The 18195-nt window shown below is 40.1% G+C and overlaps 1 protein-coding gene across 5 annotated transcripts in view; it reads right to left on the bottom strand.

Annotated features, from left to right (window-relative positions):
* MICU3 (mitochondrial calcium uptake family member 3) overlaps positions 1-18195 on the bottom strand; it is a 114644-nt gene that overhangs the window by 46274 nt on the left and 50175 nt on the right. For all 5 annotated transcript variants that reach the window (XM_030565632.1, XM_030565636.1, XM_030565634.1 and 2 more), the window contains 3 exons: positions 14705-14787; positions 6552-6623; positions 3888-3926 (listed from right to left, as the gene is read on the bottom strand). In XM_030565632.1, coding sequence (XP_030421492.1) covers positions 3888-3926; positions 6552-6623; positions 14705-14787 — 194 coding nt within the window. The remainder of the gene's footprint in view (positions 1-3887; positions 3927-6551; positions 6624-14704; positions 14788-18195) is intronic.

The raw sequence follows: 18195 nt of genomic DNA, 5'->3' as shown, positions 1-18195 counted from the left end.
CTCTTGGGTGAAGTATTTCTGCTTATTGTAGTTCACAATATTTTTGCCTGAAGAGAAATATCTTTAATTATATGCTTAGGAATAAGGTATTTTACTTTTGCATGTAGTGGCATGCAAGACAAAGACTTAAATTAGTTGAGATGCCAACCTTGAATATTGTTTAATTTCTCTGAAAATTACAAAGATTTTATAAACAAGTATAAGACAAAAATGAACAAGATATTCATTTTGTGCTTTCTAATAAAGTCAAGGCAGAGAGTCATTACAAACTTAAATTTTGTCAAATAATTTTTAACTCCTTTTTAAAGTAAGCTTACTTAAATCTGGCACTTATTTATATACTGTATGAGAAAACAAACACCTAAAATTATATTATATGACAAGAGATTTTTAGCCAATAGAACATTAACCCTTTTGTTGATTTGGACCATATATTAAAAAGATAAATATACTGTTCCCATGCCATACAATCTCTATAATTACCAAAGTCTTACATATCATAGGTCTGAAGATACAGTAACTCCTTGCTTAACATTGTAGTTATATTCCTGAAAAATGCTACTTTAAGCAAAATGATGTTAAGCAAATCCAATTTCCCCATAAGAATTAATGTAAATGGGGGGGGCTAAGTTGCAGGGAAATTTTTTTTGTCAGACAAGAGACTATATTTTATATATATGCGCACATATATACAGTATAAATTTTAGACAATTTAATACTGTACACAGCAGTGATGATTGTGGTTGAGGTGGTGAAGTCAGAGGGTGGGATATTTCCCAGAGAATGCCTTCCTGCTAAATGATGAACTAGCACTCAGCTGAGCCCTCAAGCATTAACATGTTGTTAATGTAGCCTTACACTCTACAAGACAGCACAAATGGAGGGAGGGGAGACAGCATGGCAGAGAGAGACTGAGGCATGCACCATGTGTGTGAGAGACTTGCATTGCCCCTTTAAGTATGCTGACGCCACTCTAAGTACATTGCCTTTTAAGGTAGATCAGCAAGTTGAGACTGCAGCTGCTGCCAGCAAGCTCCCACCATCCTGCGGAGATAAGGTGGAGGAGGACAGGAGCAGGGGAGGGGGACACCCAGACATTAGCACCCCTCTTTCCTCCCCTCTGCACAGCAAGCAGGTGGCTTCTGGGAGCAGCTCCAAGGCAGAGGGCAGGAACAGCACATGGCAGTGGGGGGATGGTGAGCTGAACTGCCCAGAAATTGATAGTCTGCTGGTACTTAGGGGAGCTGATTGGGGGCTGCCAGTCCACCCCGGTTCCAAGCCCCCACCAACTAGCTCCAATGGGCTGCTCTTCCTGCAAGCAATGGACAAAGCAGGCGACTGCCAAACAACATTATAAGGGAGCAACGAGCAACTTTGAACGAGCATGTTCTCTAATTGATCAGCAACGTAACAATGAAACAACGTTAACCAGGACGACTTTAAGTGAGGAGTTACTGTAGTCTATCACATGACTGGAATAATTCTCTCATCTAAAGTATGGAATCTCATTCTGGGGAGCTTTCAGAAAGATCCATAAGAGAGTCACCCAATACTAAATACAATATACTGGACCTCTACAAACCAAAATTAATTTTCTACAGTTTTTAATATGCTGCAAGTAACAACTGTATACTATTCTGACCAGTATAAGGTTAGGTGCATTATAATATATTTTGTAGCTAACATTCATTAAAAGTCTGAACAAAAGATAAAAACTGAATACAGTTAGTATGCCTAACCTTTTCAGTTCACATTTAACGTCATGTTATGAAGCTCTTTAGCTAAATAGAGATAAACCGGTTTCGATCTAACTGCTGATGCACCATGTTGATTATGTATATTTTAGTCAATGAAACTTCATATTTTTTTAAAAAAATTAACTAAAAAGTTAGGCACAAATATTTCTTCTTAAACCATAAAATATTGACAAAATATACCAAATAAGTCAAAAAAAATTTCAGCATAAATCACTGCCTCAAGAAGTTACATATACTTTTGACAGCCTCATCCTTTATTTAGATACACATACTGTTAGATAATTATTCATTGAATTACCTGTCTTACTGGTGATGTACTTTATTTATCTGACAAAAACTGATTATTATTGATGAAGCTAGTATTTCTGAAGCATGCACATTTTATTTTTCTATATGTTACTTTTGTAATAATCATCAATAATAAGATTGCATTCAGCTAATCAAAACCCACATGCAACTCATGCTGTACTAGACTTAATACACATTCACAGCATGCACCAGCTTAGCTCCAGAGAAATATCATGTGTCGTATGAAAAGACAGAAATAACCAAATTACTCAGACCCATTTATAGATACATTTTATGTAAGATGTAGCCTTCAGAGCTTGATACTATGAAGTTCTGAGTACACTCAATTGCCCCAGATTTCAGTGGAAGCTAAGAGTGCTCAGGACAACATAGTCTGGCCTTTCAATGATAGAAATATAAAAGTGTTCATTATTCCAGTTCCAGGTCCACTTTCAATAGCATGCTAATAGATGTAATTCACCATTAGTACCATCCATTTCTTTTATTTAAAACAATTTAAAACCTCCACTGTGCTTATTTTTCTAAATGTGAGTATAAAAATAGATTTTTTTTTACTAGAGCCAGAACATTATTATAAATGTAGAAATGCTTAAAGGTAAGTTTTGTTAAACTATAAAGGGAAGGAAATATAGAGATATGAAGCATTAAGTCTTTCACGCTGACATAGGGCATGATCCAAAGCACACTAAAGTCAACAGAAAGGCTTCAATAGACTTCATGTCAAAACTATAGTGCATACTTTTTGACTTACTATCATCTTATTGAACAGGTATGTATTTTACATGTCTGTGCTGCCTTACCTGGGCACAATTGTATGAAAGACAAAGTGACAGAGTTAAAATGTAGGCATGATCAGAAACAGTATTATGTAAAAATGGCACTGCATATGTTCAGTTCAGGGATAAAAAAGTTCTTACCATTTTTTATTCTTGTTAATGCTGCACAGCTACAAAAGTCATGGGAAACAGAACTATATATACACAACTTCAAATCCTAGCCTCTTTTCTATAAATGCAGTCACAAACTCCATCCAGCCTAATTATCATGCTAATTTGGTTCAAAAGAATGAATTCCTCCCCATATAACCATGAAGATTGAGGCTTGGGTTCTTCCCTGGCTTTTTTATGCTAGGCAGCCAGGGAGGACCTTTTAAAGGAGTCTAAATCTGCTCTACTCTGAAAGGGCATTCAGCCAAGGTCAAAGGACAGAGTTCATCAATCTGAAAATTGCTTCCACTCTCTGCCCAAAGAGTTATCAAGTGTAATAAAGTCTGTCCTCATCTTGGGCTCTCTACAACAGTCCCTGTTCTCGTCCTACTCTGTTCATAAAATAAAACAAAACTACTTCAAACAGTGCAAGAAAAAAATGGTTGAGACCTTCTCTTCCCCTATGCCCTATTAGGATAAGATGCTGGGAAACTGACTGAAACCTAGGAATATGGTTATTACTGAAGGCTCTACTGTTATGTCTAATGAAAGGGGACAGAATTTTTATTACTAATTTTTGTTGGGGGACTTTATATACATGGGTTCACCACCCCACCCAGAGTAGGTCTACAACTCCTTAATACAGACCAGCTCTTTTTCTCCTTTTTACCTATCCAGAGGCATCCATTTCTCCTCTGGATGGGCCAGCCTGTCACTCTATGCCTGTAGCAAGCATCTGCAGCCTTCTATGGCTCTGAAGACAGAGTATACTTTTGACTGAATAAGACCTTATATTAGTAAAATTCATTTACTTGATAAAGAGCCAATTGTTATAACAAATGATTCCATCTCACTGGTGAAAACGATATACACAGAAAATATTTAGAGTACATACACTGTTAGTAGAAGAATGATATCCATAGAGTTGAAGGCGCTGACATACAGCAAAAATGGTGAAGTGAAGTACCACATTTCAGAATGAAACCAAAAAGAAAGAGAAAGAAGACAACACAATAGGTTAGGACAGGCAAGTCTTTATCTTACATGTTACTAGAAATGTTGATTTTTTTTTTAAATGGCGGAAAGCAAATGGTTTTATTTTTTTACATCTTGTTTTTAAGACTCTTAAAACAGGAAAAAAAGTATAGAGCTGAGTACATTACAACCAAGATAAATTTAAGTTATAAGAAATATGATATTCTACACCCTTATTTTGTCTCTGTAATAGTCTCAAAAGTTTTCCTTCTAAGGTGACGTTTCTTTTGCTTACACTTGGCCTAAACATGTCAATAAAATTAACTGAGCAATTAAAAATGTTTGCCAATGTGAAAAAAGTTGCGTCCCTTAAGGTTAACAAATATTCTTTTCTGTGCTTGGGTTAATCAAAAATGTGGTAGCTCCTAAAGTTCAAGTTTCTTGTGGTTTGGGGGCCAACCTCTGGAAAGGGAGCACACAGACAGCCCCAGATAAATATGCTTTTATGTTATGCTTTTAAAATTCAAATGAATAAATAAAAGGATTTTGCTGTACACAAAACAGTTGTTGAGCTGAGGGCTAGAATCTATATCCCCAAGTGGCCAGGTAGCCACAATGGTAGCCATAGGGATAAGAAGCAGATATATCCAAGTGGTACCTCCAATGGGGGGTTTTGACCCAATCCATTTGCACAGTGCATGAATCCACCCATTTTCCAAAGCAGGATTGGTAGAGACCTACCACTGAGATTACAGGGACGTAAGCCCCTGCTGCTGCCCCACCTAATGCAGACAAACCACAGCTTTTACACTACTCCTTGGCCTTTCACATACATAAAAGTAAATCCCAAGATTTGACCTGTAGTCTTCAGTAAGAACAAGTTTATTTGAAATGTTTCAAGACAAATGTTTCACAAATAGTTATCATCAATTGAAAAAATGTAGTGGTCACGCACAGTATTTAATTTTTGTGGCATTTTTAACTCACACAGATGGAAGATTTTCAGACATACATATACATGTTTAACTGGTGAACCATATTCAGTGATCTTTCAACAAACCTTGTTCAGAAGAAGAATGAAAATAAGGTGCTTCAATACAAAGATTTCAGTCTGAGTACAAAATCTTAGTTTGCTTATATTTTAATTTATGAATCACATTTCTTCAAATGTGTCAAAGGATTTGGGCTGAAATTAAGTATGAAAATAGTAAGTCCATATGAACATTTCTAAGAAAATTATGAGGGAGAGAGAACAGAAGATCAGCATGAAGGGAGTCTTTCAACTTACATTTAAGATGGTAGTGAGGTAATTCTCTCTCATTATGGTAGAAGACTATATTAGAAAGTCTACTAGACTTCTTAGATTCAGAATAAATTATTGATTTAAAAATTAAAATAAACTACTACTGTAATTGTATTTTAAAATAACTCCTATGTATATTTTTCCTCTTTGGGGATCTTACACCACTTATTTTTTCAGGAACTTTGTAGTTCGCTTTTAGGTCCAAAATGATCCTATTTATTACTGAGGGAATTCTGCGCCACTGCACATGTGCAGAATTCATTCCCACACAGAACTTTTTTTTCGCTTTAGAAAATATATTCTGCTGGAGAGGTGCTACAGTTATGCCTTTCACCCAACAGGGGCTCAGGGGCTGCTGTGGCACCAGAACAGAGAGCAGCCACTCCTGGGCAGTAACAGGCCCAGCTGTGGATACGGAAGGGATGAGGCTGTGTTCCTCAGAGCACCCTGCCTGTGAGGCTAGGTCAGGAGGCACAGGATATGGGGGGAATGGGCAGCGTAGGTCACATGAGCTGCTGGGGGGGTGGGGGTCACAGACAGGGATTCAGAAGGGCTAGTGGGGAGCATACTGGGGTGGGAGCTGAATGGGAGTGAGGGTGCAGGGACACATGGGGACAAGGGAGTGCAGGGACACATGGGGATGGAAGGGAGATGGGATGGCTGAGTAGGGGTGGAGGCACACATGGGGACAGAGACAGATGTGCCTGACTGAATGAGAGAGGCTAGGGGTCAACAAGGCTCTGCATGGGGGAGGCTCAATGACAATTCTCTTCCCCCCAAAACCCCAAATATATTTCTCTCACCCACAGCTGGGCTCTTTCCAAGCAATTAATATGCCTACTAAAGAATCTATTTGTCAAAAAACATTTCCTGAATCTTTTTTTTCCCTATATTGTTATAGACATACTTGCCCACATGTATTTTGAAATAAATTACTAAACTAATTGAAACTGGTGTGATTATATTGTGTTATTTTGACAAATAAAATATGCAGAATTTTAAAATATTGTGCATAGATTTTTTAATTTTTAGTGCAGAATTTTTATTTTTTTGGTGCAGAATTCCCCCTGGAGTTCCTATTATTCTCCCCTCAATCAAATTGACCCTTTATATTATTAGGAGTTATGTGATTCAATACGGTACCTAGAGTTGCTCAGAAATCTTAAAAGTGATTAGTAACATTAAATAAATATTCTTCTTAATTAATAAATATAACCACACTTTTGAGATACATAAAAAAATCCAAGAACCACAAACCTACAACATTCTAATTTTACTTACCAACATTATACGTTTCTCTTCATCTCCTTTTCTTTCTCTCTTCTCATTTTTCTTTCTAAATATCTCTTGCAGCTGCAAAACAAGCCATTCTTATCTTCTGATTCAGGAACAGAGCTACTATGTACATAACAAACAGTGAAGAATTGCCCATGTGTGTCAATATGTCTACATACACAGAGCTGTATACATACATAAACTTTTTACAGCATGTGCAGGTATTATATATAGTTTTAACAGAATTATCATTTTATATGATCAGGGATAGATAAATGTTCCAAAATGCTCCTTATATTCAGACTCTCACCTTCTAATCTCCAGCTCTCCTGATCCCCTTCTCCTCCATATCAAAAGGCAAAAATAACTGTGTTTTTAAATAAAATACCAAGAAAACAGCACCCTTAGGGAACACATATTTTAGAGCAAGGGCCTCAGGGTCCTCAGAATTTTACATCATTCTCATCGTTTTAGTATTTGAAACTGGATGAGACAAAATTCTGGAGAACACACTGTTGGGAATAATGCTTCAATCCCAAAGTGATGGACCAGATGACCTAATGGGTTTTTTCCTATCTACAATTTCTATAATTCTATGAAAAGTCACATCTGTGTCTCTTACTCCTACCCATGAAATAATTACTTCTGGTAAAGAAAGCAGAACTCGCGGCTCATGACCGGAGTTATCTGGTCATTCTATTTGGTCTATTCTATGGACAAGCTATCAGTGTTGCAATGCTACTGTGCCCCAAGACGAAGGAGCAGGAGTGAAGCTCTCAATTTCAACCAGCAGTGGCCAAAGTAGCAGCACAAATCTCTCAATCATTTGAACAACAGAAAAAGAATCACCTCTGTACTATTCTCTATTTTGATAGCCTGCAAAACAAGCATCTGAGATCAAAAATCAGATCTGGATCCCTTGTGTAATAGCACAACTTACCTTAAGGACAATGTTTCTATGGTCACGGGGTACAATAAATTAATTACACTAATTTCATCACCTGAATGTGTAAATCAAGAAAATAGATCCCTTATCATCAACTACTTAGCAGAGATAGTTCTTGAAGAGTGAAACAGTATGAATTTTCCATTTAAATCTGTATTAACTTTCAACTTCCATCACAATATAGACCCAAAAATCATAGTAAAAGAAGAATCAAATCTGCTTATATCTGTCAAACAGATAGCTAAGGGTTAATGTCTCTTACACCTGGAAAGAAGTACCTGAAACACCTGACCAGAGGACCAATCAGGAAACCAGACCTTTTCAGATCTGGGTGGAGGGAAGTTTGTGTGTGAGTCCTTTGTTCTTTGGTCTTCTGCCTGTCTCTCTCTCTTGGCTATGGGAGGATTTCTGTTTCCTGCTTTCTAATCTTCTGTTTCCAAGTTGTAAGTACAAATATAGTAAGGCAGTAAGGTTTCTATTGTTTTTCTTTTGTATTTACATGGGTATAGTTGCTGGAGTGCTTTGAAGCGTATTCTTTTTGAATAAGGCTGTTTATTCATATTTCTTTTAAGCAATTGACCCTGTATTTGTCACCTTAATACAGAGAGACCATTTTTATGTATTTTTCTTTCTTTTTACATAAAGCTTTCTTTTTAAGACCTGTTGGAGTTTTTCTTTAGTGGGGAACTCCAGGGAATTGAGTCTGTGCTCACCAGGGAATTGGTGGAAGGAAGAAGTCAGGGGGAAATCTGTGTGTGTTAGATTTACTAGCCTGACTTTGCATTCCCTCTGGGTGAGGGGGAAGAGAGATTAGCTCTCGGTACTTCTGTTTTCCAAGGCTGGAAACGGGGAGGGTGGAATCCCTCTGTTTAGATTCACGGAGCTTGTTTCTGTGTATCTCTCCAGGAACACCTGGAGGGGGGAAGGGAAAAGGTTTATTTCCCTTTGTTGTGAGACTCAAGGGATTTGGGTCTTGGGGTCCCCAGGGAAGGTTTTTTGGGGGACCAGAGTGCCCCAAATCACTCTAATTTTTTGGGTGGTGGCAGCTTTACCAGGTCCAAGCTGGTAACTAAGCTTGGAGGTTTTCATGCTAACCCCCATATTTTGGACGCTAAGGTCCAAATCTGGGACTAGGTTTATGATAATATCAAACCTCTTAAACAGGATAATGCATAATACCCAGGCATAGTTATCTAAATCTTTATAAAGTCCATTTATATATTATGTCAATCATATATTAGATATAGTCAACTGCAAAACATAGATTAATGCAATATTACGTTTCAGAATGTATAGGCTAAACAGCCAAGAAATGCAAAAGTGTTCCTATAGCAACGTTAACTAGTCCATGTTGCACATTTAAGATACGTAGTATTTTGGTTTACTATTTACACTGATTAAATCTATACCGTCATTTATAGAAAACTATATGTACAATTTAGACAAATTAATGTTGCTGTGAAAACCTTAATTTATTTATACTAAACATGGGAAATAATTTTCCTGTCCCATGAGAATTTGAGATTTCAAAACATTTTCTTATTCCAAATTCAGATGAAAAGTCAAAATTTCAAACTGATAACCTGTCTTTATTATAACACAATCTGTCTAACAAGTAACTCATTTGGTTACATGATGGTTGAAATATCACATAGTTGGCACTCATATACTATACACTGCATAATTAAAGTAATTATACAGTTAAACTGACTTGTATAAAGTGTAATAAACCTTACTATTAGGCCTGGTCTACACTACGCATTTAAACCAATTTTAGCAGCGTTAAACCGATTTAACGCTGTACCCGTCCACACTACGAGGCCCTTTATATCGATATAAAGGGCTCTTTAAATCGGTTTCTGTACTCCTCCCCGACGAGAGGAGTAGCGCTAAAATCGGTATTACCATATCGGATTAGGGTTAGTGTGGCCGCAAATTGACGGTATTGGCCTCCGGGCGGTATCCCACAGTGCACCACTGTGACCGCTCTGGACAGCAATCTCAGCTCAGATGCAGTGGCCAGGTAAACAGGAAAAGCCCCGCGAAATTTTGATTTTCATTTCCTCTTTGCCCAGCGTGGAGCTCTGATCAGCACGGGTGGCAATGCAGTCCCAAATCCAAAAAGAGCTCCAGCATGGACCGTACGGGAGATACTGAATCTGATTGCTGTATGGGGAGACAAATCTGTTCTATCAAAGCTCCGTTACAGAAGACGAAATGCCAAAGCATCTGAAAAAAAATCTACAGGCTACACAGTGCTGCGTGACAAGCGTAACGGGAAGCCAGAGACTCAAATGAACGCTCATGGAGGGAGGGAGGGGGTACTGAGGACTCCAGCTATCCCACAGTCCCCAGCAGTCTCCGAAAAGTATTTGCATTCTTGGCTGAGCTCCCAATGCCTGTAGGTTCACACACATTGTCCGGCATGGTTCAGGGAATAGCTCGTCAATTTACTCCCCCCCCCACGTGAAAGAAAAGGGAAAGAAATCATTTCTTGACCTCTTTCAATGTCACCCCATGTCTACTGAATGCTGTTGGTAGACGCGATGCTGCAGCACTGAAGAGAAGTATCCGCTCCGCTCCTCTCCCCTCCCCGGTGGCAGACGGTGCAGTAGGACTAGTAACCGTCCTTCTTATCAACCCGTGAGTGCTCCTGGCTGGCTTCAAGTGAGGCTGGCCGGGGGCGCCTGGGTGAAAATAGGAATGACTCCCGGTCATTCCCAGTAGATGGTACAAAACGGCTGGTAACCATCTTCATCATAGCAACTGGGGGCTGAGCTTCAATCAGCCCCCTCCCTTTCATGTGAAAAGAAAAGATTCTGTACTGCCTGGACTATCACAGCAGTGAGATGCTGGGCTCCTCTCCCCCACACTCCTTAATGTCCTGCCTGGACCATCATAGCACCGGGAGGCTGCCTCCCCCTTATTTTATGTCACTAAAAACTCAGTGTTTCTTATTCCTGCATTCTTTATTACTTCATGGACACAAATGTGGGGGACACTGCCACGGTAGCCCAGGAAGGTTGGGGGAGAAGGGAAGCAACAGGTGGGGTTGTTGCAGAGGCACCCCCCATGAATGGCATGTAGCTCATCATTTCTGCGGGATCTGACACAGAGCAGCTGTACTCTCTGATACACTGCTTCTCTAGTACATTTGTCCCATATTCTAGGCAGGACTGACTATTTTTAGAAACCATAAAGGAGGGATTAACTCGGGGAGTCATTCCCAGTTTTGCTTTTGCGCCCCCAGCCGATCTCAGCCAGGGGCACCCAGGATAGCATGCGGACAGCACAGAAGGACAGATAACCGTCATCTCGTTGCCAAATTACACTGATAGCAGACGGTACAGAACGACTGGTAACAATCTCTGCTATTATGCAAAAGCAAATGAATGCTGCTGTGTAGTGCTGGAGTATCGCCTCTGTCCGTGGCATCCAGTACACATACGGTGACAGTAAAAAAAAAAGCAGAACGGGTTCCACAGTTGCTGTGCTATGGCGTCTGCCAGGGCAATCCAGGGAAAAAGGGGGCGAAATGATTGTCTGCCGTTGCTTTCCCGGAGGAAGGAATGACTGACGACATTTACCCAGAACCACCCGCGACAATGATTTTTGCCCCATCAGCCACTGGGCTCTCAACCCAGAATTCTAAGGGGCGGGGGAGACTGCGGGAACTATGGGATAGCTATGGAATAGCTACCCACAGTGCAACGCTCCAGAAATCGATGCTAGCCTCGGACCATGGACGCACACCGCTGAATTAATGTGCTTAGTGTGGCTGCGTGCACTCGACTTTATACAATCTTTTTTATAAAACTGGTTTATGTAAAATCGGAATAATCCCATAGTGTAGACGTACCCTCAGTGTGATATCATGGTTTTCAGCACTTTTTAAACAGTTTATAGTATATCATATACAGGGCCCAATTATGCCCAAGATTTGCATTGCATCTCTCAAAAGTTTGTAATATTTTATGCCCTATAGGTGCTGTTGATAGGTGGCTGTTATGTTTCCCCATGCACAAAGCACAATACACCTTTTAAATCTAGATAATTTACTTTTTCAGATCAAGGAAAACACCCGAGCCAGATTTATATATGCAGTCCAGATTCTACTCATTGCTTGAGTAGCAGAAAAGAGCCACATCCCGACTGCAAGCGGCTAACTAAGAATTCCTCCACAGGAGGGAAAGACAGAGGTTTAATCCGGTACAATACTGATGGAGTGACTACTGAACTCTAACTTCTCTCCATCATCAACTTCTTCACAGGGTCTATGTCAGAACATTGCTACACTTTGCCAATTCTCAGCTGGACTATGCATGGATAAGGTTCATAGCCAGTTTACTTCAGTTAAAGCGTAAAGCTTACACCAGAGCTGGGGATGGAGCCACTACGGTTTGAGAATCAGAGAACTAAAACTGACTCCCTGATAGCCTGCTTGTCACAGGAGGAGAGGTGCAGATCTTGGCACTGAGAAGAATCTAGCCCATAAAGTCCCGTAAGAAGGAAACAGAGACAAAGGCCAAAAATGGGAGAACTTATCACATTACACTGTGTGTTAGCATTCTACTGTTCAAAGAAGATATATCAGAAGTCAATTTATTAAATACAAATTTATTCCAAACTCTTGCTAGAATAAACAGCACTTTTGAGTCTTGGAAAATGATTCTTCAACAGGGGAACTCTCTGTTTGCAAGAGACAACAGCAACTTAGTTCCTTTATTTACAGTAGTACCTCGAAGATACGGACACCAGAGTTATAGGCTGACTTGTCAACTGGGCACCATGTGAAACCAGAAGTAACAAATCAGGCAGATGCAGAGATTAAAAAAAAAAAGGCAAATACTGTACTGTGCCTGTATTGCATCTTAAAAGGTAGAAACATCTGGGATGCCTGTCCCCAACTCCATGTGCAGGGCAGCTATTTACAGCAAGATGCTCGGGCTGCCAGCCCACAGCAGCCAGATCCAGCAGAGCAGGAGCAGGGCTGGGATCTGAGCTGCTTTCACCCCCACTCCGCCAGAAGGGGGATGCACTGTTTTTACTCACCCTCCCCCAGCTGGCGGGAACGGGCTGTTTTTACTCCCCCCTCCTCTCTCTCTCTCTCTCTCTCTCACACACACACACACACACACACACACACACACACACACACACACACACACACACACACAGAGAGAGAGAGAGAGAGAGAGAGAGAGAGAGAGAGAGAGAGAGAGACACGTTTGCAAACTCATGCCTGAGCTGAGTACAGAGCTCAGCTGCTGCTGAAGCTTGGCCTTAAGAATCAGCCGCTGGATCTGCCGCCCAAACTGCCCTTTATTCAGAGTTACCAACACTTCAGTTACAGACAACCTCCATTCCTGAGGTGTCCATAACTCTGAGGTTCTATTGCAGTATAACAGTAAAGGTGCACCAAAAATCAATATTTTACATATCCCTACCAATGTGCTTCACAGATGACATTGTTTTAGCCCATATATCCATTTACACTTTGGCTTAGCTAAGACTAGCACAAATTATACCAGTTATTATGGTGGAGGTTTTGCCTGCTAGAAATTACACGGAGACAGTGAAGGCCTTCATCCTGTCATACACTATGCACAGGCACTCTACATGGGAACAGTGATAAACCCAGGGTAGAATCAGGGACTAAGCCTAGTCATCTCATGTCAGCCATTTAGTCGTAAAGTAAAAAAGCATTTCAGAGAAAATATATTAAAACAATTAAAAAAAAAACCCTACGTGCATGCTAATAAGCTTAACAGGGATGACCCCTGGTTGGCGTCAGTCCTTCCAACCCTTCCCCAAGGACTGGGGCCCTTCTCTTGGACAGAAGGCCTTGTCTGTTTTCCAGAACATAATGAAGCCCCTGAGTTAGCATAAACTCAGGTTAATTACCTAAAAGTCCTTCCTTTGTCTTTGGCCTCTGGAGAATCCAGTGGAACTAGCAGGGATGGTGAGTTATATGGGCCCATGGTGCCCATGCTCTAGCAAATTCAGGCTCTGGAGTGGGGTGGGGCTGAGCTGGGGATGAGTTTGGGGTGCAGGCAGGCTGCCCTTGGCTGGGGCCAGAGACGAGGATTCCCCCCAGTCCTCTCCCCACCAGCAGCAGCGAGCCCTGCACCCCAACCCTCTGCCCCAGCCCTGAGCCCCCTCCTGCACCAGGAACCCCTCATTCCCGGCCCCACCTCGCAACCCTCTCCCCAGCACCCCTGTTGGGGGGTGGGACTTGGACCTGTTTTGGGAACCACCAATAATTATACAAACCTGCCGCCCCTGCGAATTAGTATAGCTGAGCCTCCCCAGGACATGGTCCGTCTCTGGATGTGTTACATCCTGAGTGAGTACCCAATCACACTCCACTGTTCTTAGTTCCTGGAGGGCTGTGGTTACTCTCCCCCACGGAGTTACCTTCAATCCCTGGCCCACAATGATACATAAACTTAATACAGTAAGAGCTCCCAATGATATTGCAGGAAATTGTCGTATTTGTCACAACACCTAATCCAAAAGCTCTAGGTGCCCTCCCATTATTTAAAAGTACAAATTATTCAGACCCCAGTCAGCCTTGCCACCAACATCATCCAGGTAATAAAATCACTAAGGGCCCAATTCAGCAAATCACTTCAGCATGTGCTTCACTGTATGTCTTCACCTGAAATCAATATTATTTAAACACACTGTAGTGCTTTGATGAAATCGGACCTTAATGATACGGTGGGGCAAAGCAGCACAGCAATATCTCAGTTCTACCTCAGAGCCTCTCCAAATGGTCCCCAAAATAGATTGGCCTTGCAGCATGTCATGAAAGTCAACCAATTCAGGTTATTTTGGATCAAGTGGGGAAATAAACGACAAAGTCAAGGGGCCACTTGGAGAACATCCTGCCACAAGCTCCCTCATTGTTATACCAAAGTGTCTAGCTCAAGTAACTGCTGATCACAGCTGTGGCAATATTAGCCCAAAAGGAATTTTATTAGAGAAATTTATTAACAACAAAAAGAGAAGAAGGGAAATGACAATTCAACTTCAAAGCACAGCATGCAGTACATCTATGCGTCATTATAAATAGTTCACATTTACAGTTAATTACCATTTTATGCAATCTCTCATTGTCATAAAGAATTTAAACATAAAAATAGAATGATGGCAAGATTATGTCAAAATACTCAGAAACTGATCAGAGGGCAATATCTAATATACATACCACTAAGAACTCCTTTTTGTCGACCATCTCATTGCCATCAGTATCAAACATGTTGAAAGCTATTTTAAAACCTGCATGAGGCTCTGCCAGAAAAAGAATACGACTGTCAATTATTTGCAAAAGTTATGATAAAAATTTAACCTTTATGAATATAAACCGAATATTTTAGACCAGATCCTTAACTAGAGTAAATCAGTATATTTGTGCATATAAACAGTATATAACTGACTTACAGCAGCTAGGGATCTCGCCTTATACATTTGTTTCACTTTCAACATTTCAGAAACTTAATGCACATCTCAAAGTTCATAGACTGAAAAAAGAAAAGAAAAGAAAAGAAAAAAGGTAAAACATCTTAGAGCAGTGGCTGGTTTGGTATTGAGGAGGGAGAAGCAATCACACATGGCTATTCCCTGTTGCCACCTCCTAGGGGTAGGGCCAATGTTCCTCCCAAAGTCATTGTGGAAATTGAGGCAAAACCCATTATTTGTGTGTGTGTGTAGGGGGGGAGGTGCTGGGGTGGTGGTGGCGGTGGTTATGTGCTTACAGAATTAGGAGATTTTAAAATATATATATTTTTACAATACTGCTTAATTGAAGTGAGGATCAGCTGTTGCACAGAAGTCCAAATAGTGCTTCCAAAAAGATATATATCTGATTCCACGTTTCTGATCTGAAAATTATGTTGATTGGAATGTCAGATAAATAGAGACTACCATGTTGCTGGAAGAATGCACCTTAATTCAGAGCCAGCTTTACTCAGCAAAAACACACACAGTCAATCCATTTGTACAACTTTTGCTTGGAAAGGCACGACCCACCAAAATTAGTTAATAAACCCTCCCAAACTTATAAGGTTTTTGCAATGATGAAATATCATCCAAATTTTTAATTTACAATCTTGTTATCATTCAATTTTACAAAAACTGACTTCTACTATCCAGAAACAAGAACTTGTTAAGGACAATAAGAGAAACAACAGACTGTCCAAGGTGAAATCCTGAACAGCGTTAGGTGAGAAGTGACAGTCTTAAAAAGACAACCTTATCTTTGTGGAAGAGAGTAAACAGGCTATCTTTTAAAATACCCTACAAATCACTCATTGCTGTCTTTAAAAGCTTTGGAAACAGCCAGAAGAAATGACATCTTAAAAGAATACAGATAAAGACTAGTAAAGACTAAACAAGAGAATTCAAAAGTCAGGCTATATTAGAAGCTTATGTAATAAACCTTTTAAAAATCTAGCAATATCAAAGTAAGCAAACAATTTAGTATCTTGTGAATTATGGCAAAAAAAAAAACCAAATAGGGCAAGAAATGAAATTTAAGATATCACTCACAGAACAGATTTAACAAGGAAATGTATTTAGAGGACACAAGGAAAAGGGAAATAGGGACAAGGCAAGTAACAGAATCTCAAGATCAGGAGTAACCAAGAGTTGGAAAGCCTTCTTCTGTTTAGCAATGTATTACTTATGTTAGGCTAATAAAAGGTGACACACATGCACTCCCCCCATCCCACTGAACTCTATTATATTTCAAAAGCCTGGAAATTAAAGATAAGGGGACAGATTCACCGTATGTGTAACTCCATTGACTTTTATAGGAATTAATGTCTCACCTGAGGACAGAGAGTATCAAATGACTTTGAAATAATAATAAGAGGCTAACAGAACATTTTGGTATACCAAAGTACCAGTAATTTATTAACCAGAGAGGCTCAGAGAATTATGAATACCATTTCCTTTCAACTTCTAAATGCCAAGGCAGCACTAGAAAAAAAATGGAGACTAAGATGTTAAATGAATCCTTCAGAGAATCTTCCAATACAATTTTCCTTTTAAAATATCAAATGACATTTTTATTAAACTGACTGGCCAAAAGTTTGCTTGGGAAAAAAAATAGATCTCCCACTGACTAAAGAGATACCACTATGCGCCCTTGGTCAGGACTTAAAGCTACCAACTAAAACAATCCATACTCATGTTCCCTGATATTGGCAAGAGGAACAGCTGACAAGCCAATTTAAAGCCCAGTCCTATGACCATACATTCCATCTCTATAAAAGATATGCAATGATTGTATTTACTCCACATGTACACTATTATTCTAGTAGGTCTCTTTAGTACTTGGAAGGAAGAGTCGAAAACCCAGTCATATTAACCTGAACTCCAAAGTTTATTACATTATCTGGTTTAGTAATAATTTCTTGCCTTTACATGTGGCCCTATGCAATGATGGACTAAAGCCCTCTTCTAACTTTGTCATTACATAAAAATGGCACCAGCTCACAACCTCTACTGTTTGGATTTTGAAAATTCCAGTTTAACTTCTATCATTCAGACTATTGAACTATTTTATTCTTCAGTCAAAAAACGGATAAGGCACTTCTCATTTCACTTCTTACCTATAATAAAGAATCTAATTTTTGGTCAGACACTAGTCCATTATATGGATATTATCTGTAATGGAAAACAAATTCAGGGAAGCTCCTTAACCAAAATATTCTAGAGCAGGGGTAGTCAACAGAAGGACTGTGGGAAAAATCCAGATTGCTTGATGCTTTTGACCAGACCACAAAACTCTGGGGAGCCGAGAGCAGTTAGTGTGTGTGTGGGGGGGTCTAGTGCAGGTAGAGAGAGGAGTGACTGGCTGTGTGACTGTGGGTTCAGAGGAGCTGGCACTCAGGGCTGACTTGTAACTGGGGGGTTGGGCAGGTGCCCCCCTGCCCTCCCTAAATGAAGCCCCACCAGGTGCACTGGAGTTCGGAGCTTCAGCATCTGCTGGGAAGTACTGGGGCTTCAGTCTCTGCTGGGCACACTAGGGTTCAGGTTTCAGTGCCCCCCCAAATTATGAGTCAGTGCAAGGTGCCTGTCGGGCTCCTGCTGTCAGCACTGGGTGCCTGCCAAGGCTCCATTTAGGGAGGACTGTAATCAGAGAAAAAGGGTTCCTCAGCAAATAGTATCTTAGGTAGTCCATAGCCCACTTCACTCTTTCTCAGTGACAAATACACTTTCTTTCTGGAGAACAGCTTTCAGCTTATGTAGAAAATGGGGTTTTCTCCTCCCTTAACTTCTTATGAAAGAAGAGCCCCGAGCTCTACATCTGAGGTATCAGTTTCTCATATAAACCTCTTTGAAAAGTCTGGATTAGAAAGAACTGGGTTCTGACACATACAACCCTGTGTACATGATTTCATGCTTACAGTCGAGAATTCTTGCATGAAATACCCAAATATATGAAGCACTTTTGTGGTTTTTGTGTTTGATTATTAAATTCCAAAAGATGACAGTTTTAAAAGCCTACTATTTGAAGTTAACAAAACTTCTAAAACTAGTTTGTACATTTTTAATTTACAAATCTAAAATCTCAAACAAATGTGTTAGTTATGGAAAATCTATACCGGGGTCGGCAACCTTTCAGAAGTGGTGTGCCGAGTCTTCATTTATTCATTCTAATTTGAAGGTTTCGCATGCCGGTAATACATTTTA

Source organism: Gopherus evgoodei, chromosome 5, assembly GCF_007399415.2.
Source record: "Gopherus evgoodei ecotype Sinaloan lineage chromosome 5, rGopEvg1_v1.p, whole genome shotgun sequence".
NCBI classification, from domain to species: domain Eukaryota; kingdom Metazoa; phylum Chordata; order Testudines; family Testudinidae; genus Gopherus; species Gopherus evgoodei.
This window is presented reverse-complemented; position numbering and strand designations above follow the sequence as displayed.